This window comes from Heterodontus francisci, chromosome 14, assembly GCF_036365525.1.
Source record: "Heterodontus francisci isolate sHetFra1 chromosome 14, sHetFra1.hap1, whole genome shotgun sequence".
Lineage (NCBI taxonomy): Eukaryota > Metazoa > Chordata > Chondrichthyes > Heterodontiformes > Heterodontidae > Heterodontus > Heterodontus francisci.
Genome location: NC_090384.1, coordinates 48087237 through 48106546, shown reverse-complemented (window position 1 = coordinate 48106546; position 19310 = coordinate 48087237). Strand labels below are relative to the sequence as shown.

General features: G+C 44.9%; 1 protein-coding gene across 6 annotated transcripts in view; it reads left to right on the top strand.

Annotated features, from left to right (window-relative positions):
- Positions 1–19310, top strand: part of LOC137377031 (glycogen [starch] synthase, muscle-like) — a 132131-nt gene that overhangs the window by 8451 nt on the left and 104370 nt on the right. For 4 of the 6 annotated variants that reach the window (XM_068046184.1, XM_068046186.1, XM_068046185.1 and 1 more), the window contains exons 2-3: positions 2974–3139; positions 3599–3780. In XM_068046184.1, the coding sequence (XP_067902285.1) occupies positions 2974–3139; positions 3599–3780 (348 nt within the window). The remainder of the gene's footprint in view (positions 1–2973; positions 3140–3598; positions 3781–19310) is intronic. The other 2 variants (XM_068046187.1, XM_068046190.1) reach the window with 1 other exon arrangement.

Here is a 19310-nt window from a genome sequence, read left to right as displayed (position 1 = left end):
TCTCGCCGCATCCTGAGATCCACACTCAGTGCTATGCGCCGCCATATGCACACACTGGACCTCTCTCTCCAGCAGCACCGTCTCACCTTATCTCAAATCTGTTCTACTCCGCAGTTTCATCTCATCTTGCGTCTCATCCGACGCATTAACAAAAAACTTTTTTTTCTTCCTTTCAGGTGTTAAGGAACGCAAGCTCCAGCAGCTGATGGGGACTAATGCCCCTCCAGATCCTCCTTCCGCTTCACTTCCCTCTGACCCCACTCCTTCTGATCTGACCCCTTGCCGTGTATTCACTATACCCTCTGACCTCCCCCTCTCTGATGCTGAGCGTTCTGTACTCAGCAAAGGTCTCGGTTTTATCCCCTTACGCCCCCACCTCAATGAATTTCGCGCTCGGCATGACGTTGAGCTCTTCTTCCGTCGCCTCCACCTCCGGGCTCACTTCTTCGACCAGGAGTCCTCCCCCCGACCAGCAGACCCATTCACCCACCTCCAGCATTCTCCCTCTACCTGGACCCCTCACCCTGGCCTCTTACCCGCTCTTGATCTCTTCATTGAAAACTGTCGGCGAGACATTGGTCGTCTCAATTTCTCTGCCCCCCTCACTCACTCTAACCTGTCCCCCTCTGAACTTGAGGCACTCCGTTCTCTCAGGTCTAACCCCGACATGGTCATCAAACCTGCAGACAAGGGTGGTGCTGTTGTTGTATGGCGTACCGACCTCTACCTTGCAGAAGCTCAACGCCAACTCACAGACACTTCTTCCTACCTCCCTCTGGACCATGACCCCACCACCGAACATCAAGCCACCGTCCAAAGGACTGTCACTGACCTCATTTCCTCTGGAGATCTTCCCTCTACAGCTTCCAACCTCATAGTCCCGCAACCCCGGACAGCCCGCTTCTACCTCCTTCCCAAAATCCACAAACGGGACTGTCCCGGCAGACCCATTGTGTCAGCCTGCTCCTGCCCAACTGAACTTATTTCTTCCTATCTAGACTCTTATCTTTTCTCCGCTGGTCCAGTCTCTTCCCACCTACATCCGTGACTCTTCTGACGCCCTACGTCATTTTGACAATTTCCAGTTTCCTGGTCCCAACCGCCTCCTCTTCACTATGGACGTCCAATCGCTCTACACCTCCATCCCCCACCAGGATGGTTTGAGGGCTCTCCGCTTCTTCCTGGAACAGAGGCCCAACCAGTCCCCATCCACCAACACCCTCCTCCGCCTGGCTGAACTTGTTCTCACATTGAACAACTTCTCCTTCAACTCCATGCATTTCCTTCAAGTAAAAGGTGTCGCTATGGGTACCCGCATGGGTCCTAGTTATGCCTGTCTTTTTGTGGGATATGTCGAGCATTCTTTGTTCCAGTCCTACTCAGGCCCCCTCCCCCAACTCTTTTTCCGGTACATTGATGACTGTATCGGTGCCGTTTCCTGCTCCCGCCCCGAACTAGAAAACTTTATCAACTTTGCTTCCAATTTCCACCCTTCTCTCACCTTTACATGGTCCATCTCTGACACTTCCCTTCCCTTCCTCGACTTCTCTGTCTCCATCTCTGGGGATAGGTTGTCTACCAATATCCATTATAAGCCCACTGACTCCCACAGCTACCTCGACTACACTTCTTCACACCCTACCTCCTGTAAGGACTCCATTCCATTCTCCCAGTTTCTCCATCTCCAACGCATCTGCTCTGATGATGCTACCTTCCATGACGGTGCTTCTGATATGACCTCCTTTTTCCTCAACCGAGGATTTCCCCCCACTGTGGTTGACAGGGCCCTCAACCGTGTCCGACCCATTCCCCGCACCTCTACCCTCACCCCTTCCCCTCCCTCCCAGAACCGTGACAGGGTTCCCCTTGTCCTCACTTTTCATCCCACCAGCCTCCATATCCAAAGGATCATCCTCCGCCATTTTCGCCACCTCCAGCGTGATGCCACTACCAGTCGCATCTTCCCCTCCCTTCCCCTGTCAGCATTCCGAAGGGATCGTTCCCTCCGCGACACCCTGGTCCACTCCTCCATTACCCCCACCACCTCGTCCCCGTCCCAGGACACCTTCCCTTGCAATCGCAGGAGGTGTAATACCTGCCCATTTACCTCCTCTCTCCTCACTATCCCAGGCCCCAAACACTCCTTTCAGGTGAAGCAGCGATTTACTTGTACTACTTTCAATGTAGTATACTGTATTCGCTGCTCACAGTGTGGTCTCCTCTACATTGGGGAGACCAAGCGCAGACTGGGTGACCGCTTTGCGGAACATCTCCACTCAGTCCGCAAGCAGGACCCTGAGCTTCCGGTTGCTTGCCATTTCAACACTCCCCCCTGCTCTCATGCTCACATTTCTGTCCTGGGATTGCTGCAGTGTTCCAGTGAACATCAACGCAAGCTCGAGGAACAGCATCTCATCTACCGATTAGGCACACTACAGCCTGCCGGACTGAACATTGAGTTCAATAATTTCAGAGCATGACAGCCCCCCACTTTACTTTCATTTTTAGTCATTTTTAGTTATTTTTTCTTCCTTTTTTTTTTTGCATTCCTTTTTACATTTTTTACAATCTTTTTTTGCATTTATTTCATTTCATCTTAGTTTGTTCAGTTTGCTTACCCACTGTTTTTTTCAGGTTGTTTTTCTTCAGGTTTGCACTTGCTGATGTTCAATATTCAGTATATTCACACCTAATCTGTACTAATGCTTTGTCTTTCAACACACCATTAACATATTGTTTGCCTTTGCTCCGTGACCTTTTGGTCAGCTATGTGGCCTGGTCCAATCTGCACCTTCTCCTTTGTTATCTCTTGCCCAACCCCCACCTCGCTTGTTTATTATCTGTGACTTTTCTAATATTTGTCAGTTCCGAAGAAGGGTCACTGACCCGAAACGTTAACTCTGCTTCTCTTTCCACAGATGCTGCCAGACCTGCTGAGTGAATCCAGCATTTCTTGTTTTTGTTTCACTTTAGTTCTTAGTGGATATAGGTCCACAGAACAAAATGGCCATGAGTTCACATGACATTGACATTTGGAGAGGCCACAGGATGACATGTTTGGGAAATGGAGAATTATTACATTGGTGCAGGAGTGGGTTAACTATCTGGTTGGGAATTGGAGTGAAGGTTGTAAGAGTAGGTATGTACACAATGGTCCCAGTGTTGCTTTGGCATGGGAAGGGGAAGATTTGAATGTTGTAATGTTGCTTATGGAGGGCTGCAAGCCAGTGTCAAATTGAATAGGTTTACAATCTGGAGTTTTGCTGATTTATCCATGGGGACTTGTCCATATGTCAGTACTGTAATGAAGAGTTATTTGTAGCTAAGTCTAACATGTCTGTGAATGATTTGTTATGGAATTGTGAGAAGCTTGTGCCATAACCTATTATTTGTGCCATGGTTAAATCTATTTGGAGAATTTCCCTCAGAAGGTTAGATGGGTTGACCAGAATCCATGGAAAGGTAGGTGATGCATAGTCTTTGGAAGGAGTGGCCAAATGATTTTTTTCTTTTGATGTTTTCTTTTATGTCATTAGTATATATGGCTCTTGATGTATATTCCTTTGTTCAATTTCCTACTGATCTTTCTCTGTTCTAGTGGGTGGTATCTACACTGTCATCCAAACCAAAACCAAGTTGACAGTGGATCAGCATGGAGAGAATTATATTCTGGTTGGTCCATACTTTGAGAACAGCGTCAAGACACAAGTGGAGCTGATTGAACCACCGAACCCAGCCATTAAACGCACTATTGATTGTATGAACTCCAGGGGTTGCAAGGTATTGTAAACCCCTTTAATTCTGCTGAGTTGAGAGCAGCTCAATGTCTGACTGATTAAATTGTGGAGAGTTAAACAGCATAGGACATGACCTTATGTGGTTACTTTAAGCAGTATAGGACCTGACTGTCCGAACTGTAAAGAAGAGTTATATGTAGCTAAATATCCATAATTATTTATATTCTTGAACTGAGAATCTTTTTTTCATCTTTTTATTTGTACCATAGTTAAATATGTTTTTTAAAATTCATTCATGGGATGTGGGCGACGCTGGCTAGGCCAGCATTTATTGCCCATCCCTAATTGCCCTCGAGAAGGTGGTGGTGAGCTGCCTTTTTGAACCGCTGCAGTCCATTTGGGGAAGGTATACCCACAGTGCTGTTAGGAAGGGAGTTCCAGGATTTTGACCCAGCGACAGTGAAGGAATGGCAATATAGTTCCAAGTCAGGATGGTGTGTGACTTGGAGGGGATCTTGCAGGTGGTGGTGTTCCCATGTATTTGCTGCCCTTGTCCTTCTAGTTGGTAGAGGTCACGGGTTTGGAAAGTGCTGTCTGAGGAGCCTTGGTGCATATTGCTGCAGTGCATCTTGTAGATGGTACACACTGCTGCCACTGTGTGTCGGTGGTGGAGGGGGTGAATGTTTGTAGATGGGGTGCCAATCAAGCAGGCTGCTTTGTCCTGGATGGTGTCACGCTTCTTTAGTGTTGTTGGAGCTGCACCCATCCAGGCAAGTGGAGAGTATTCCATTACACTCCTGAATTGTGCCTTGTAGATGGTGGACAGGCTTTGGGGAGTCAGGAGGTGAGTTCCTCGCCTCAGGATTCCTAGCCTCTGACCTGCTCTTATAGCCACGGTATTTATATGGTTACTCCAGTTCAGTTTCAGTCAATGGTAGCCCCGAGGATGTTGATAGTGGGGGATTCAGCGATGTAAATGCTGTTCAATGTCAAGGGGAGATGGTTAGATTTCCTCTTGTTGGAGATGGTCATTGTCTGGCAATTGTGTGGCACGAATGTTACTAGCCACTTATTATCCCAAGCCTGGATATTGTCGAAGTCATGCTGCATTTCTACACGGACTGCTTCAGTATCTGAGGAGTCCCGAATTGTGCTGAACATTGTGCAATCATCAGCGAATATCCCCACTTCTGACCTTATGATTGAAGGAAGGTCATTGATGAAGCAGCTGAAGATGGTTGGGCCTGGGACACTACCCTGAGGAACTCCTGCAGTGATGTCCTGGAGCTCAGATGATTGACCTCCAACAACCACAACCATCTTCCTTTGTGCTAGGTATGACACCAGCCAGTGGAGTGTTTTCCCCCTGATTGCCATTGACCTCAGTTTTGCTCGGGCTCCTTGATGCCATACTCGGTCAAATGCTGCCTTGATGTCAAGGGCAGTCACTCTCACCTCACCTCTTGAGTTCAGCTCTTTTGTCCATGTTTGAACCAAGGCTGTAATGAGGTCAGGAGCTGAGTGGCCCTGGCAGAACCCAAACTGAGCAGCTTATTGCTAAGCAAGTGCTGATTGATGGCGCTGTTGATGACACTTTACATCGCTTTACTGATGATTGAGAGTAGGCTGATGGGGCGGTAATTGGCCGGGTTGGACTTGCCCTGCTTTTTGTGTACAGGACATACCTGGGCAATTTTCCACATTGCAGGGTAGATGCCAGTGTTGTAGCTGTACTGGAACAGCTTGGCTAGGGGCGCGGCAAGTTCTGAAGCACAGGTCTTCAGTACTATTGCCGGAATATTGTCAGGGCCCATAGCTTTTGCAGTATCCAGTGCCTTCAATCGTTTCTTGATATCATGCGGAGTAAATCGAATTGGCTGAAGTCTGGCATCTGTGATGCTGGGGACTTCAGGAGGAGGCTGAGATGGATCATCAACTCGGCACTTCTGGCTGAAGATTGTTGCAAATGCTTCAGCCTTGTCTTTCGCACTGATGTGCTGGGTTCCCCCATCATTGAGGATGGGGATATTTGTGGAGCCACCTCCTCCAGTTAGTTGTTTAATTGTCCACCACCATTCACGGATGGATGTGGCAGGACTGCAGAGCTTAGATCTGATCCATTAGTTATGGGATCGCTTAGCTCTGTCTATCGCATGCTGCTTACGCAGTTTGGCACGCAGATAGTCCTGTGTTATAGCTTCACCAGGTTGACACCTCATTTTGAGGTATGCCTGGTGCTGCTCCTGGCGTGCCCTTCTGCACTCTTCATTGAACTAGGGTTGGTCCTCCGGCTTGATGGTAATGGTAGAGTGGGGGATATGCCAGGCCATGAGGTTACAGATTGTGATCGAGTACAATTCTGCTGCTGCTGATGGCCCACAGCGCCTCATGGATGCCCAATTTTGCATTGCTTGATCTGTTCCAAATCTATCCCATTTAGCACGGTGATAGTGCCACACAACATGATGGACGGTATCCTCAATGTGAAGGCGGGACTTCGTCTCCACAAGGACTGTGCGGTGGTCACTCCTACCAGTACAGTCATGGACAGAAGCATCTGCAGCAGGCAGATTGGTGAGGATGAGGTCAAGTATGTTTTTCCCTCGTGTTGGTTCCACCACCACCTGCCGCAGACCCAGTCTAGCAGCTATGTCCTTTAGGACTCAGCCAGCTCGGTCAGTAGTGGTGCTACCGAGCCACTCTTGGTGATGGACATTGAAGTCCTCCACCCAGAGTACATTTTGTGCCCTTGCCACCCTCGGTGCTTCCTCCAAGTGGTGTTCAACATGGAGGAGTACTGAGTCATCAGCTGAGGGAGGGCAGTAGGTGGTATTCAGTAGGAGGTTTCCTTGCCCATGTTTGACCTGATGCCATGAGACTTCATGGGGTCCGGAGTCAATGTTGAGGACTCCCAGGGCAACTCCCTCCCTACTGTATATCACTGTGCCGCCACCTCTGGTGGGTCTGTCCTGCCGGTGGGACAGGACATAGCCGGGGATGGTGATGGCGGTATCTGGGACATTGTCTGTAAGGTATGATTCCATGAGTATGACTATGTCAGGCTGTTTCTTGACTCGTCTGTGGGACAGCTCTCCCAACTTGGGCACAAGCCCCCAGATGTTAGTAAGGAGGACTTTGCAGGGTCGACAGGGCTGGGTTTGCCTAGGTCGATGCCGGGTGGTCCGTCCGGTTTCATTCCTCTTTATTGACTTCGTAGCGGTTAGGTACAACTGAGTGGCTTGCTAGGCCATTTCAGAGGGCATGTAAGAGTCAACCACATTGCTGTGGATCTGGAGTCATATGTAAGGACAGCAGATTTCCTTCCCTAAAGGACATTAGTGAACCAGATGGGTTTTTACAACAATCGACAATGGTTTCATGGCCATCATTAGACTAGCTTTTAATTCCAGATTTATTAATTAAATTCAAATTCCACCTTCTGCTATGGTGGGATTCGAACCCATGTCCCCAGAGAAATACCCTGGGTCTCGGGGTTACTAGTCCGGTGATAATACCGCTACGCCACTGTCTACCCCCACCCGCCTATTTAAATATATACTAATATTGAGTGCTGGCTGCAATACTAAACCTATACAGCAATAATTATCTCCTTTTGCTGTGTGAGACCTGCCACTGTAAAAGCAGGGATGGGGATGAGAGAGTCACCGATCTAGAAAAGGAATGGAGAGTTTGGAAGGTAGTGGGTGTGGTTGTTGGAGCATGTTCTTGGAAATTATAGTGCTCAGCGTCAGGCTGAGACATACAAATTCCAGGAAACAGGCTCTAAAGCAATCGAGCGAAGAATGGAATGCTCATGTTAACTCCTGGGAATTGTCGTTCTGTGGTTGCCAACCAACATATTAAAATTTTGGCTGGCTCGTTGTTCAGAGAAACATGCACCCAAATGTTATCAGCCCGGTAATGTCCATCGTTTGGTGGAAGTTTTTGGAGCCAAATTTATGTGCAAGATTGTGCTATTTTTTCTAGTCTGTTTTTAGGAGCTTATATTGGGATGGCTGAGGAGTGCTCATGATGTCTGTATTTTGTAGAATTTTGGAGAAAAATTATCAATTTATTCGCAAACCTGGGCCTAAGACTTATCTTTCCCACCCACCCCCTTAACACAAGGAGCTTTTTGAATCCCATTGAGCATGTTAAATTCTGTTTCGAATTTTCTTTTTTGTCGAATGTGATTTGGGGAGAAAATTGAAATTGAGGGAGAAATGTTTTGTGTAATATGATTGGTGAATAATGAAGGTTCAAAATAATTACAATGGAGAAGATGCAGAAATGTTAAAGGTAAACCAGTGTTTTAAAAAAAAAAGAAAATTGGCCAATGTCTGGATATTCACAACAGACAAAAGAAATAAGGAATGTAAAGACTAGGTGGCAGAATGTGCCTTTCATCACTTCGTCATCTGTTTGAATCCAGCTCTGATTGAAACAAGGAAAAAATCTCCTGGCTGGTCACTGTAATGTTCTAATGTGAAATTAATTTGGGACAGTCTCATACTTGATCCTTTTGATGTGCTCGTCACCAAAGACTGGCACTAAATTGACAATCTCATTCAGAGAGGTCACAAAATGGTTAATGTGGGAAAAGGGAATTGTCGGTGGTACAGTAGAGGTTTGGTTTATGGTAATTGTTTTGGCACAGAGCTGAGTAAAGGGAGACAAGAGCAGCAATAGAAAAATGTTGCCCGTTAGTGAAAACAAATGGGTTCAGTGCCAAAGCAGGAGATATTAGGGAAGATGACTGAGAGATTTTGAGAAAGATATTATAGAAGGAGGTGGTGTTGGAGAGACAGGGAGGTATAGGGAGGGAATTCCAGAGCATGGAGCCAAGGTGGCTGAAGGCATAGTCGTCAATAGTGGGACATATTGGGAGGCGGGTGGGCTGGGGGGCAGACCAGAGTAAGAAGAGAGGGTTTGAGGGTGAGTAGGACAGGGCGGAAGTTTGTAGGACTGGAGGGGGTTACAGAGATAGGGAGGGGCATCATACGTGATTTAAAACAGAGGATGAAGGCACAGTGAGCCAGTGCAGGTTGATGAGGAAAGGGGCAATGTGTGAGTGGAACTTGGTGGAGCTTAATATACAGGTAACTGAGTTTTGGCTGAACTGAAGTTTATGGTGTGGAGGATGGGCAGCCAAGAGAGCTTTGAAAAACTTAACAGGTAAATGAGCTGAGATAGGGGCAGATATGGGTGGCAGAATATGTGGCCGGAGCTCAGTCCAGTGTGGAATAGGACACCGAGATTGTGAATTATCTGGTTCAATCCAAGATGGTGATCACTGGGAGGGTGCTGGAATCAGTGACACCAGTATGGAATTTGTGACCAGAGCTGAGACGATGGCTTTGGTCTTTCCAACTATTTAATTGGATGGGCAGCTTTAACAGGCAGAGTGGAGGGGTTGAGTGAAGTGGTGGATAGTACAGCCTGGAAAAGGGTTATTATCCAACCTCTCGGCACAGAAGATGCATTGCTGGGATCTAGAAGATGAATTTGTGGAATGTTTTTGTGACAGTTTCTTGGAGCAGTACGTTCTAGAACCGACTAGGGACAAAGCTATCTTAGATCTCGTACTGTGTAATGAAAGAGGGTTAATTAGCAATTTTTAGTAAAAGATGCACTGGGAAATAGTGATCATAATACCATTGAATTTCATGTTAAGTTTGAAAGTGATACATTTCAATCACAAACAAGAACCTTAAACTTAAAGCCAATTACAAAGGTATGAGGGGAGAACTGGTTAAGGTTAATTGGGTAAATAGACTGGAAGGTATGGCAGTAAATGAACAGTGGGAAATATTTAAAGAAACAATTCAAAGGGCTCAACAAAAGTACATTCTGTTCAAAAACAAAAACTCGTCAAGAAAGACCCATCCGTGGCTCACTCAGGAAGTTAAGGAGAGTATTGGACGAAAAGAAAAGGCTTACAATGTTGCAAAAAATAGTAGCATGTCTGAGGATTGGGAGTGTTTTAGAAACCATCAAAGGCAGAAAAGGGGGAGAATTTCTGACTGTCTCTCAAAGGAGTTTAATAGTAAAACTTACTGCTTACTAATTATATATAGAGTCATTTATGGCACAGAAGGAGGCCATTTGGCCCATCAAATCCATGCCAGCTCTCCACAGAGCTGTCCAGTAAATCCCTCTCTCCCACTCGAGCCCTGCAAGTGGCCATGCAATTTCCTTTTGAAGTCATTGATTTGTCTCTGCTTCCACCACCCTTATGGGCATCGAGATCTAGGTCATTACCACCTGCTGAGCAAAAAAGTTTTTCCTTGGATGTCCCCTGCATCTCTTGCCCAAAATTTTCAATCTATTTCACTTATGTCCTTGCACCACTAGTTAATGGAAACAGTTTTTCATTGTCTAACTTATTTAAGCCTGTCACAATCTTGTACACTTCTATTAAATCTCCCCTCAATCTCCTTTGCTCCAGGGAGAACAACCACAGCTTTTTCAACCTAACCTTGTAACTAAAATCCCCCATCACTGAAACCATTCTGGTAAATCTCCCCTGCACCCTCTCTCATCTTTCCTGAAGTGTGGTGACCAGAACTGGATGCAATACTCCAGTTGGGGCCTAACCAGAGCTTTATAAAGGTTCAGGATAACTTCCCTGCTTTTGTACTCAATGTCTCTATTTATTTATGAAGCCCAGATCCCATATGCTTTACAAACCATTTCTCTCAATATGTCCAGCCAGCTTCAAAGATCGATGGACATGCCGCCCCAGATCCTCCTGTTCCTGCACATTCTTTAGAGCTGTGCCATTAAGTATATATTGCCTCTCCCTATTCCTTCTGCCCAAATACATCACCTCACACTTGTCAGTATTAAATTCCATCTGCCACCTCTCTGCCCATTCTGCTAGCCTATCTGTCCTATTGCAGGCGGTTCATATCCTTATTATTTGCCAGACCTCCAAGTTTGGTGTCTTTTGCAAATTTTGAAATCCTACTCTGTATTCCAAGATCCAAGTCATTTGTATATAGCAAAAAAAAGCAGTGCTCCAAGCATTGACCCTTGGGGAATAAACTGTCTACCATCCTCTGGTCTGAAAACCAACCATTTACCACGTCGCACTGTTTTCCGTCAAGCCAATTTTTTATTCAATTAGACAATGACCCTCCTATTGCATGAGCCTCAATTTTGTTAACCAGCCTGTGGTACCTTATCAAATGCTTTCTTAAATTCTTGAATGCCTCGAGTTGTACCACAGTAACTTGTATGATGAATAGGGTTTGGGCAAAAATATAACCTTGTTTGGTGCAGTTAGTTACTGATAATGGTGGTGACATGTGACCTTAATCCATTAGTTGGGTCATCAGACCAACTTGTAATCTCTGGGCAATATTCACACATCTGCTGGGATATCTAAACTTTATAAGAATCTCCAATAGTGAATCAAGATTCACAGATTAGAATTCCTTTGTCAAGTCAACAGCTCTTTGTCAAGAATCACATCGAGGTTCTGATGCATTAAGCACTCTCCGGTCAATCCATATTGATCTGGGAGTGTCTGAAGTGGAAAGTGTATTATTCCCTCGCACTAACATCTGTCAACATGATCATAAAATTCATTGAGAAACTTCTCAAAATGCTTCATATATAATTCAAATTTCAGAAGAATGAACATACAGCGGCCATTTGGTAAACATTTGGTAAATTGAGATCCCAGGCATATCAAGCAAGGAGACGAATGGTGGGTTTTTTTTGGTGGTGTGAGCAACATTGGCCCAGACACGCAGAGAACTCCCTGCTGTTCTCTGAGTGGATGTTTAACTTGGTTTGAATCTCAACTAGAAAATAACACTTCTGATTGCTTCAATACTGCGCCACTTTATCAGTCTAAATTGTGTGCTCATACTAAAACTTGAGCCCACAATCTTATGTTTTAGGATTGAGAATGTTGCACATTGAGCCAGGTTTGGGGTTATATTTATTTTGTTTTGTTATATTCTTTAACCGTAAATAATGTACCATCCAAATAGATTCTTGAGCATTAGAAAAATCTGTTTGTAAACATAATTATCAAAAGAGATGCATAGTTGAATCACTCTTAGTTAGATTGTATTCTAGCTGAAATCCTTCCCTGCGCTAACTATTGCATTCTATTCTATCATCTTCATGCCTGTGACATTGCTCTTTTGCCTATTAATAATCCCATTCCTGCAAGTGTAGCACGAGCAACATCTATAGTTACATACAGACATCAGAATAGTCAAGGACAAGAAAAGGCCGTTCGTCCCACTGAAGCTCAGTCCTGTAATTCCCTTACTTTCTCAATATAGCACCAGGCTGCAACTTGAATGTCCCGAATATTATTTCTATCACTCTCCAGGCAGATTATTTCAAACATTTATCATCCATTGAGTTAAGAAATTTTTATCTGTTTTAAAGTTACCCTTTAACAACTTGTGTTTGATTTTCATGCTATCCTGACTTAATTTAAAATAACACTGGATTTATCTCGTTTCCTATTTTACATACTTCAGTGAGGAGGTACACTGTTATTCATCAAATCTAGATATTTTATTACACCTCATTTCTTTGTCACCTGTGATCATACTTGTTCCTCTTTACATCTGTTCCGATGCATGCTTGTTATTATCTTAATATAAGGCAACCCTCATATAGAATTCCAAGTTCCAGTCAGAAGTCAGGGTGGCGCAGTGGTTAGCACCGCAGCCTCACAGCTCCAGCGACCCAGGTTCAATTCTGGGTACTGCCTGTGCGGAGTTTGCAAGTTCTCCCTGTGACCACGTGGATTTCCGCCGGGTGCTCTGGTTTCCTCCCACAGCCAAAGACTTGCAGGTTAATAGGTAAATTGGCCATTGTAAATTGCCCCTAGTGTAGGTAGGTGGTAGGGAAATTGAGGCGATGTGGTAGGAATATGGGATTAAGGTAGGATTAGTATAAATAGTATAAATCAGATCCCTTTCCTATCCTGAGTGGCGTGAAACAGGGCTGTGTTCTCGTACCCACACTTTTTGGGATTTTCTTCTCCCTACTGCTTTCACATGCGTTCAAGTCCTCGGAAGAAGGAATTTTCCTCCACACAAGATCGGGGGGCAGGTTATTCAACCTTGCCCGTCTAAGAGCGAAGTCCAAAGTACGGAAAGTCCTCATCAGGGAACTCCTCTTTGCTGACGATGCTGCTTTAACATCTCACACTGAAGAGTGCCTGCAGAGTCTCATCGACAGGAGTGCGGCTGCCTGCAATGAATTTGGCCTAACCATCAGCCTCAAGAAAATGAACATCATGGGGCAGGACGTCAGAAATGCTCCATCCATCAATATTGGCGACCACGCTCTGGAAGTGGTTCAAGAGTTCACCTACCTAGGCTCAACTATCACCAGTAACCTGTCTCTAGATGCAGAAATCAACAAGCGCATGGGAAAGGCCTCCACTGCTGTGTCCAGATTGGCCAAGAGAGTGTGGGAAAATGGCACACTGACACGGAACACAAAAGTCCGAGTGTATCAGGCCTGTGTCCTCAGTACCTTGCTCTATGGCAGCGAGGCCTGGACAACGTATGTCAGCCAAGAGCGATGTCTCAATTCATTCCATCTTCGCTGCCTCCGGAGAATACTTGGCATCAGGTGGCAGGACCGTATCTCCAACACAGAAGTCCTCGAGGCGGCCAACATCCCCAGCTTATACACACTACTGAGTCAGCGGCGCTTGAGATGGCTTGGCCATGTGAGCCGCATGGAAGATGGCAGGATCCCCAAAGACACATTGTACAGTGAGCTCGCCACTGGTATCAGAGCCATCGGCCGTCCATGTCTCCGCTTTAAAGACGTCTGCAAATGCGACATGAAATCCTGTGACATTGATCACAAGTCGTGGGAGTCATATGCCAGCGTTCGCCAGAGCTGGCGGACAGCCATAAAGGCAGGGCTAAAGTGTGGCGAGTCGAAGAGACATAGCAGTTGGCAGGAAAAAAGACAGAGGCGCAAGGGAAGAGCCAACTGTGTAACAGCCCCGACAAACAAATTTTTCTGTAGCACCTGTGGAAGAGCCTGTCATTCTAGAATTGGCCTTTATAGCCACTCCAGGCGCTGTTCCACAAACCACTGACCACGTCCAGGCGCTTACCCATTGTCTCTCGAGATAAGAAGGCCAAAGAAAAGTATAAATGGTTGGTTAATTGTCGGCACAGACTCGGTGGGCTGTATTAAGGAAAAAAAAAATAAGTTAAAGCAATACATGATCCATGAGTAAGATACCATCTGACATAACAGCTCTCCAGAGAGCAGACATTTCCTGTATTAACACTGTTAATCACAGCCAGAGAATGAAAAACTAGGAGCCTGAGGTGAGCAAGACCCTAAGGGAACCAAATGGTAGACTGGGTGCAGGAGAGAGGTGAGCAGGAAACTGAGGGCAAGGGAGAGGAGAACAGCAATAAAAACAGAAAGTGCTGGAAATGCACAGGTCTGGCAGAGCTCATGTTCTGATGAAAGGTCACAGACCTGAAACGTTAACTCTGTTTCTCTCTCCACAGATGCTGCCAGATCTGCTGCCCTTTCTATTTTTATTTCAGATTTCCAGCATCCACAGTATTTTGCTTTTATTAGAGGAGAACAGCACTTGTGAGCCAAAAGAGACAGGAAAATGGGATCAGGCCAGGAGTGGGGATGAGTGCTTGGATTCCTGAGAGTTTAATCTCCAAGTTCAGAATGAATCATCAATAAAATTACTCTATATTTACACCCCCAAACGCCAACCTAATTTTCTAATGTCTAGTCTGTCATTATGTTCTTGTGCACAGTGTCCACCTCCTGTAAGTGTAAAACATTCATTCACACTGTCGCACTTTCCCATTGCGTCTGTCTATTATACTTTTCTACCATTCTGAAACACGGAATTTTTAATCTTATTTCTATTACTTCTGATTGGCTAATTCTGACTGCATAATTCACTCCAAATCTGATCCTTCTGGCTCCTGGGTTAAGTCTCCACTTGGTTATGACCGGGAAAGAACAGTCTTTACTACTTTTTATTTGGTTATGGGGTGCGGGCTTTGCTCGCAAGGCCAGCATTTATTGCCCATCCCCAGTAGCCCTAGAGAAGGTGGTGGCGAGCTACCTTCTTGAACCACTGCAGTCTGTGTGGTGTAGGTACACCCACAATACTGTTAGGAAGGGAGGATTTTGCCCCAGCAATGATGAAGGAACGCTGATGTATTTCCAAGTCAGGATGGTGTCTGACTTGAGAAGAACTTGCAGGCGGTATTGTTCCCATGTGCTTGTTGCCCTTGTTCTTCTGGTTGGTGGAGGTCACGGGTTTGGATGGTGCTGTCAAAGAAGCCTTGGCAAGTTGCTGCAGCACATGGTTTAAATATTACGCACTGCAGCCATTTTGTGTATCAGTGGTGGAGGGAGCGAATGTTGAAGGTGGTGGATGGGGTACTGATCAAGCAGGCCGCTTCGTCCTGGATGGTGTTCAGCTTACTGAGTGTTGTTGGAGCTACACTCACCCAGGCAAGTGGAGATTATTCCATCACACTCCTGACTTGTGCCTTGTAGATGGCATAAAGACTTTGGGGAGTCAGGAGGTGAGTTACCCATCCCCAGTCTTTGACTTACTCTTGTAGTCACAGTATTTATGTGATGGTCAATGATGACCCCCAGGATGTTGATGATGGGGAATTCAGCGAAGGTAATGCTGTTGAATGTCAAGAGCTAGACCCTTGCTTTTTGGATATGGTCATTGTCCGGCACTTGTGTGGCACAATTGTTACATGCCACTAATCAGCCCAAGTCTGAATGTTAGCCGGATATTGCTGCATGTGGGCACAGACTGTTTCGATATCTGCCGATTTAATGAATGGAACTGAATACACTGCAGTCGTCAGCGAACATCCCTACTTCTGACCTTGTAATGGAGGGAAGGTCATTGATAAACCAGCTGAAGATTGTTGGGCCTAGGACACTTCCCTGTGGAACTCTTGCAGTAATGTCCTGGGGGCTGAGATGTTTGGCCTCCAAAAAACACAACCATCTTCCTTCGTGCTAGGTATGACTCCAACCAGCAGAGACTTTTCCACCTGATTCCCATTGGCTTCAATTTTACTGGGGCGCCTTGATGCCTCAAGGATAGTCACTCTTACTTCACCTCTGGAATTCAGCTCTTTTGTCTTTATTTGGGCCAAGGCTGTAATGAGGTGTGGAATCAAGTGGTCCTGGCAGAACCCAATCTGTAGCGCTGAAGACTCGTTCTCCAAAACTAGCCACACCTCTGAGCAGGTTACTGGTGAATGAGTGCCTTGATAGCACTGTTAACAATATCTTCCTTTACCTTGTTGATTGAGATAGACTGATGGAGCAGTAATTGGCCAGATTGGATTTGTGGATCGGACGTATCTGTGCAAATCTCCACGTTGTCAGGTAGATGCTTATGTTGTAGCTGTACTGGAATAGCTTTGCTTGAGGTGTGGCTAGTTCTGGAGCACAAGACTTCAGCAACACAGCCGATATGTTGTCAGGGCCCCTAGACTCAAACTGCTGCCATCTATCCCTGCTTCTGCTGTTTGCTGCTAGCTACTTGCCACTTCTCATTTTGTTCCTGTTACTGCCACTCCCCAAGAAACGCTGCATTGCCATGACCTGGAAACATGCTTAATGTGCTTTGAAATAATTGGTCTGCTTTTATTAAAATGGCAAAAGTGCAATAAGTGCTTCAAAGAACATACATTTGCAAAATGCAGAGCAACTCAATAAGAGCTTTAAATAACTTGAGTTGATCCCAAGTCAATACTTTGTAAGAGACTTTCCCTATTCAATCTATCAGAACCCATCATTATTTTAAAACTCTCCAAATACATCTTAATTAGCTTATCTGCTCCAGTGGAAACAGTCTCTATCACAAATCTCTTCTCATAATTATAGTTTCCATTCTGGATAAATGCTGTCTGCAGTTTTAATGTCCTTTCTATAATGGAGTACCTAAAACTACAAACAGTACTCTTAACTGTGGCCTAACCAATATTTTGTACAAATTTATCATTACTCTTTTGGTCTGATTTAACACTAAATATAATGTTGGTGTTTTCTTAGGCTTTATCAACCTGCTGTTTAAATTAGATAATTATATATTTGAAAACCCTGGGATTCTGCCTTCATCCACACCCTTCAACATTATGCCATTAAGTGTACACTCCCATTTCCTGTTTTTAAAAATATATCATGCATACTTCTCCACGTTAAATTGCATCAGTAACCTGCATATTTATTGCATAAATCAATGTTTTGCTGAAATAGTTTACAATCCTTCTTGCTGTTTGGGTTAGGGTGTGGCCATTAACATTGCAGCAGATGCTTGCTTCCTGATCAAGTGTTCTGGGGAGTGCTTCTCATTCAGTTGAATCTATTGAGGCTTCTGGTTTTCACCTTCCTTGTATTTTATCAAGAGAGCTGCTGCTGTTGCTACTGGAATTGGACTGGCAGAGAGTTGATCAGAAGCCCTCTGCCTTGGACAAAATGGTTGCTGGCCCTGTGTGATGTGAACAATTCCATGTATCCTCTCTGAATGCAAAAATTGGTTGGCAACTCGAAGAAATACCCAATTATGATGTCTGCAATACTTAGATCAACCCTGTTGAATTATTTCCATTTGTTCGGGAGCTTGGGGGGGATAGACTTCCATATGTAGATATGTGGCTGCCTTGCCAATGAACTTGCCTTTGGTGCTGGTGATTTTTATAGCTCAGATATTTGGGTTTTTGTGTCAAAGCATGATGTACAGTGAAATCAATGGATTACCACCAGAGTGAAGATCAAGTAGCTTAATGAGGATTGTTTGGATGCAGGTAACTCTTTGTGACATTTCTTTGGCTGAAGAGTTTGTGTTTCCTACCCTTGCATTCAATGTCAAGTCTCTGCACACCATTTAGTTGCTGAAATCCATGTACTCCATCTACTCTGCCAGTCTGATGAAGTAGTATTCAAATGATGCTGATTCACATTTCTGTTGCTTCTATGTGTTCTTTATGTAGGGAACGCTGCAATGAAGATCTGTCATTTCTGTACATGAAGCGATCATTGGTCATTTCTCATATTAGCAGGTGTTCTGCAAAGGTCCAAATTGGTTGGGAGCTGAAGACTAGAATGTTTCCATTGTGCACTGGATACATCGCCCATGCTAGGGATAACATAAGTCCTGTGTCTAAGGGCATATTCTCTTTACAATCCCAGTTGATAGTCACAAAGAAAGCTTCCATTCTGTTATTTAGCTTAGTATCTGTCTTGGAACTGAAGGGTCTGGCTGGACCCTGGGGCCATTCCTGTTTTGGTGGCTCTTCTGCATTTTTTGTGGGAGGGAATCTGGATACCTACAAAAATGAGAAGGTACTTTGTTGCAGCTTCCTCAGCACTACATGCTGCTGCCTGTCCATGGGCCCTTTAAGAGGTGTGTGCCGTATTCCTCAGTTTCCACCCATGCTGCTTTGCTGGGATTTATTGTCCTCCATTTATGATCAGCCATCTACACCAGTTGAGCATGTTTGCTCCTAGCAGTGGCTACCCGTTGTTTGGGTGAGCAGCAGGTTCAGGATAATCGGTCATTTGCAGTTGGCACTGAGCTGGTATAAAGTGAGCATGCGTCTTCAAATGCAAGAAGGGCAATTACACTGCACAGAGGGATTGAAGAGAGAAGCTTCGCAAAGGCAAAGCCAATTCAGCATACCATTATTACTAATTGGACTGCACCAGATAACAAATATCTTGCCTTTTTTGGCTCACTTCCACTCTAACTACTCTCTCACTACAATGATACTGGAAGAATGTTTTTTTTATATTTGTTTCATGGGATGTGCATGTTGCTGGCAAAGCCAGCATTTGTTGCCCATCTCTAATTGTCCTCGAGAAGGTGGTGTTGAACTGCCTTCTTGAACAGTTGCAGTGCATTTGGTGGTTAACGTTGTTTGCCATATTAATCTCTCTGGACAATTCGCATCCTTGATATCTCTCTCAGTCTGCTTTAGAGAATTCTCCCTCGAAAGTTTTCCATTTTCTTCGTACAGTATTTTTCTCTTATTCCAGGCTTAGTTTGCTTATTGATTAATATTTGGGGCTATGGAACTGCATTGCATTCCCTCAGTCTGGCAGTAATTAAACTAGCAGGGCAGCACTTATCGCCCCATTCCTTCTGACATCATCTAGGTCTGTACCATTCTGGTGCAGGTCTTGAAATGGAGAGCACTGGCTCCTAAGGGTTCCCGCAACGCCAGTGCAATTTGAAATACTGATTAGTAGAGCATATGCTGTGAAGACTCTGACCATTGGTACTTGGTGTTGAGTGACCTAACTAGTGTTTGTTACAGCGACCACTAGAGGCTGCTGAAAAGAATTTTCAAAGAAAGGTTTAACAATAATTTTGGATCTGTGTCCACCACACTATCAGGTATTCTAAATCCTAACAGCTCATTGCATAAAAAAGTATTTCCTCATGTCGTCTCTGGTTCTTTTACCAATTACCTTAAATCTGTACCCTTTAGTTATTGACCCTTCAGCCATTTAAAATAGTTTCTTTATTAGCTTTATCTAAACCCTTCA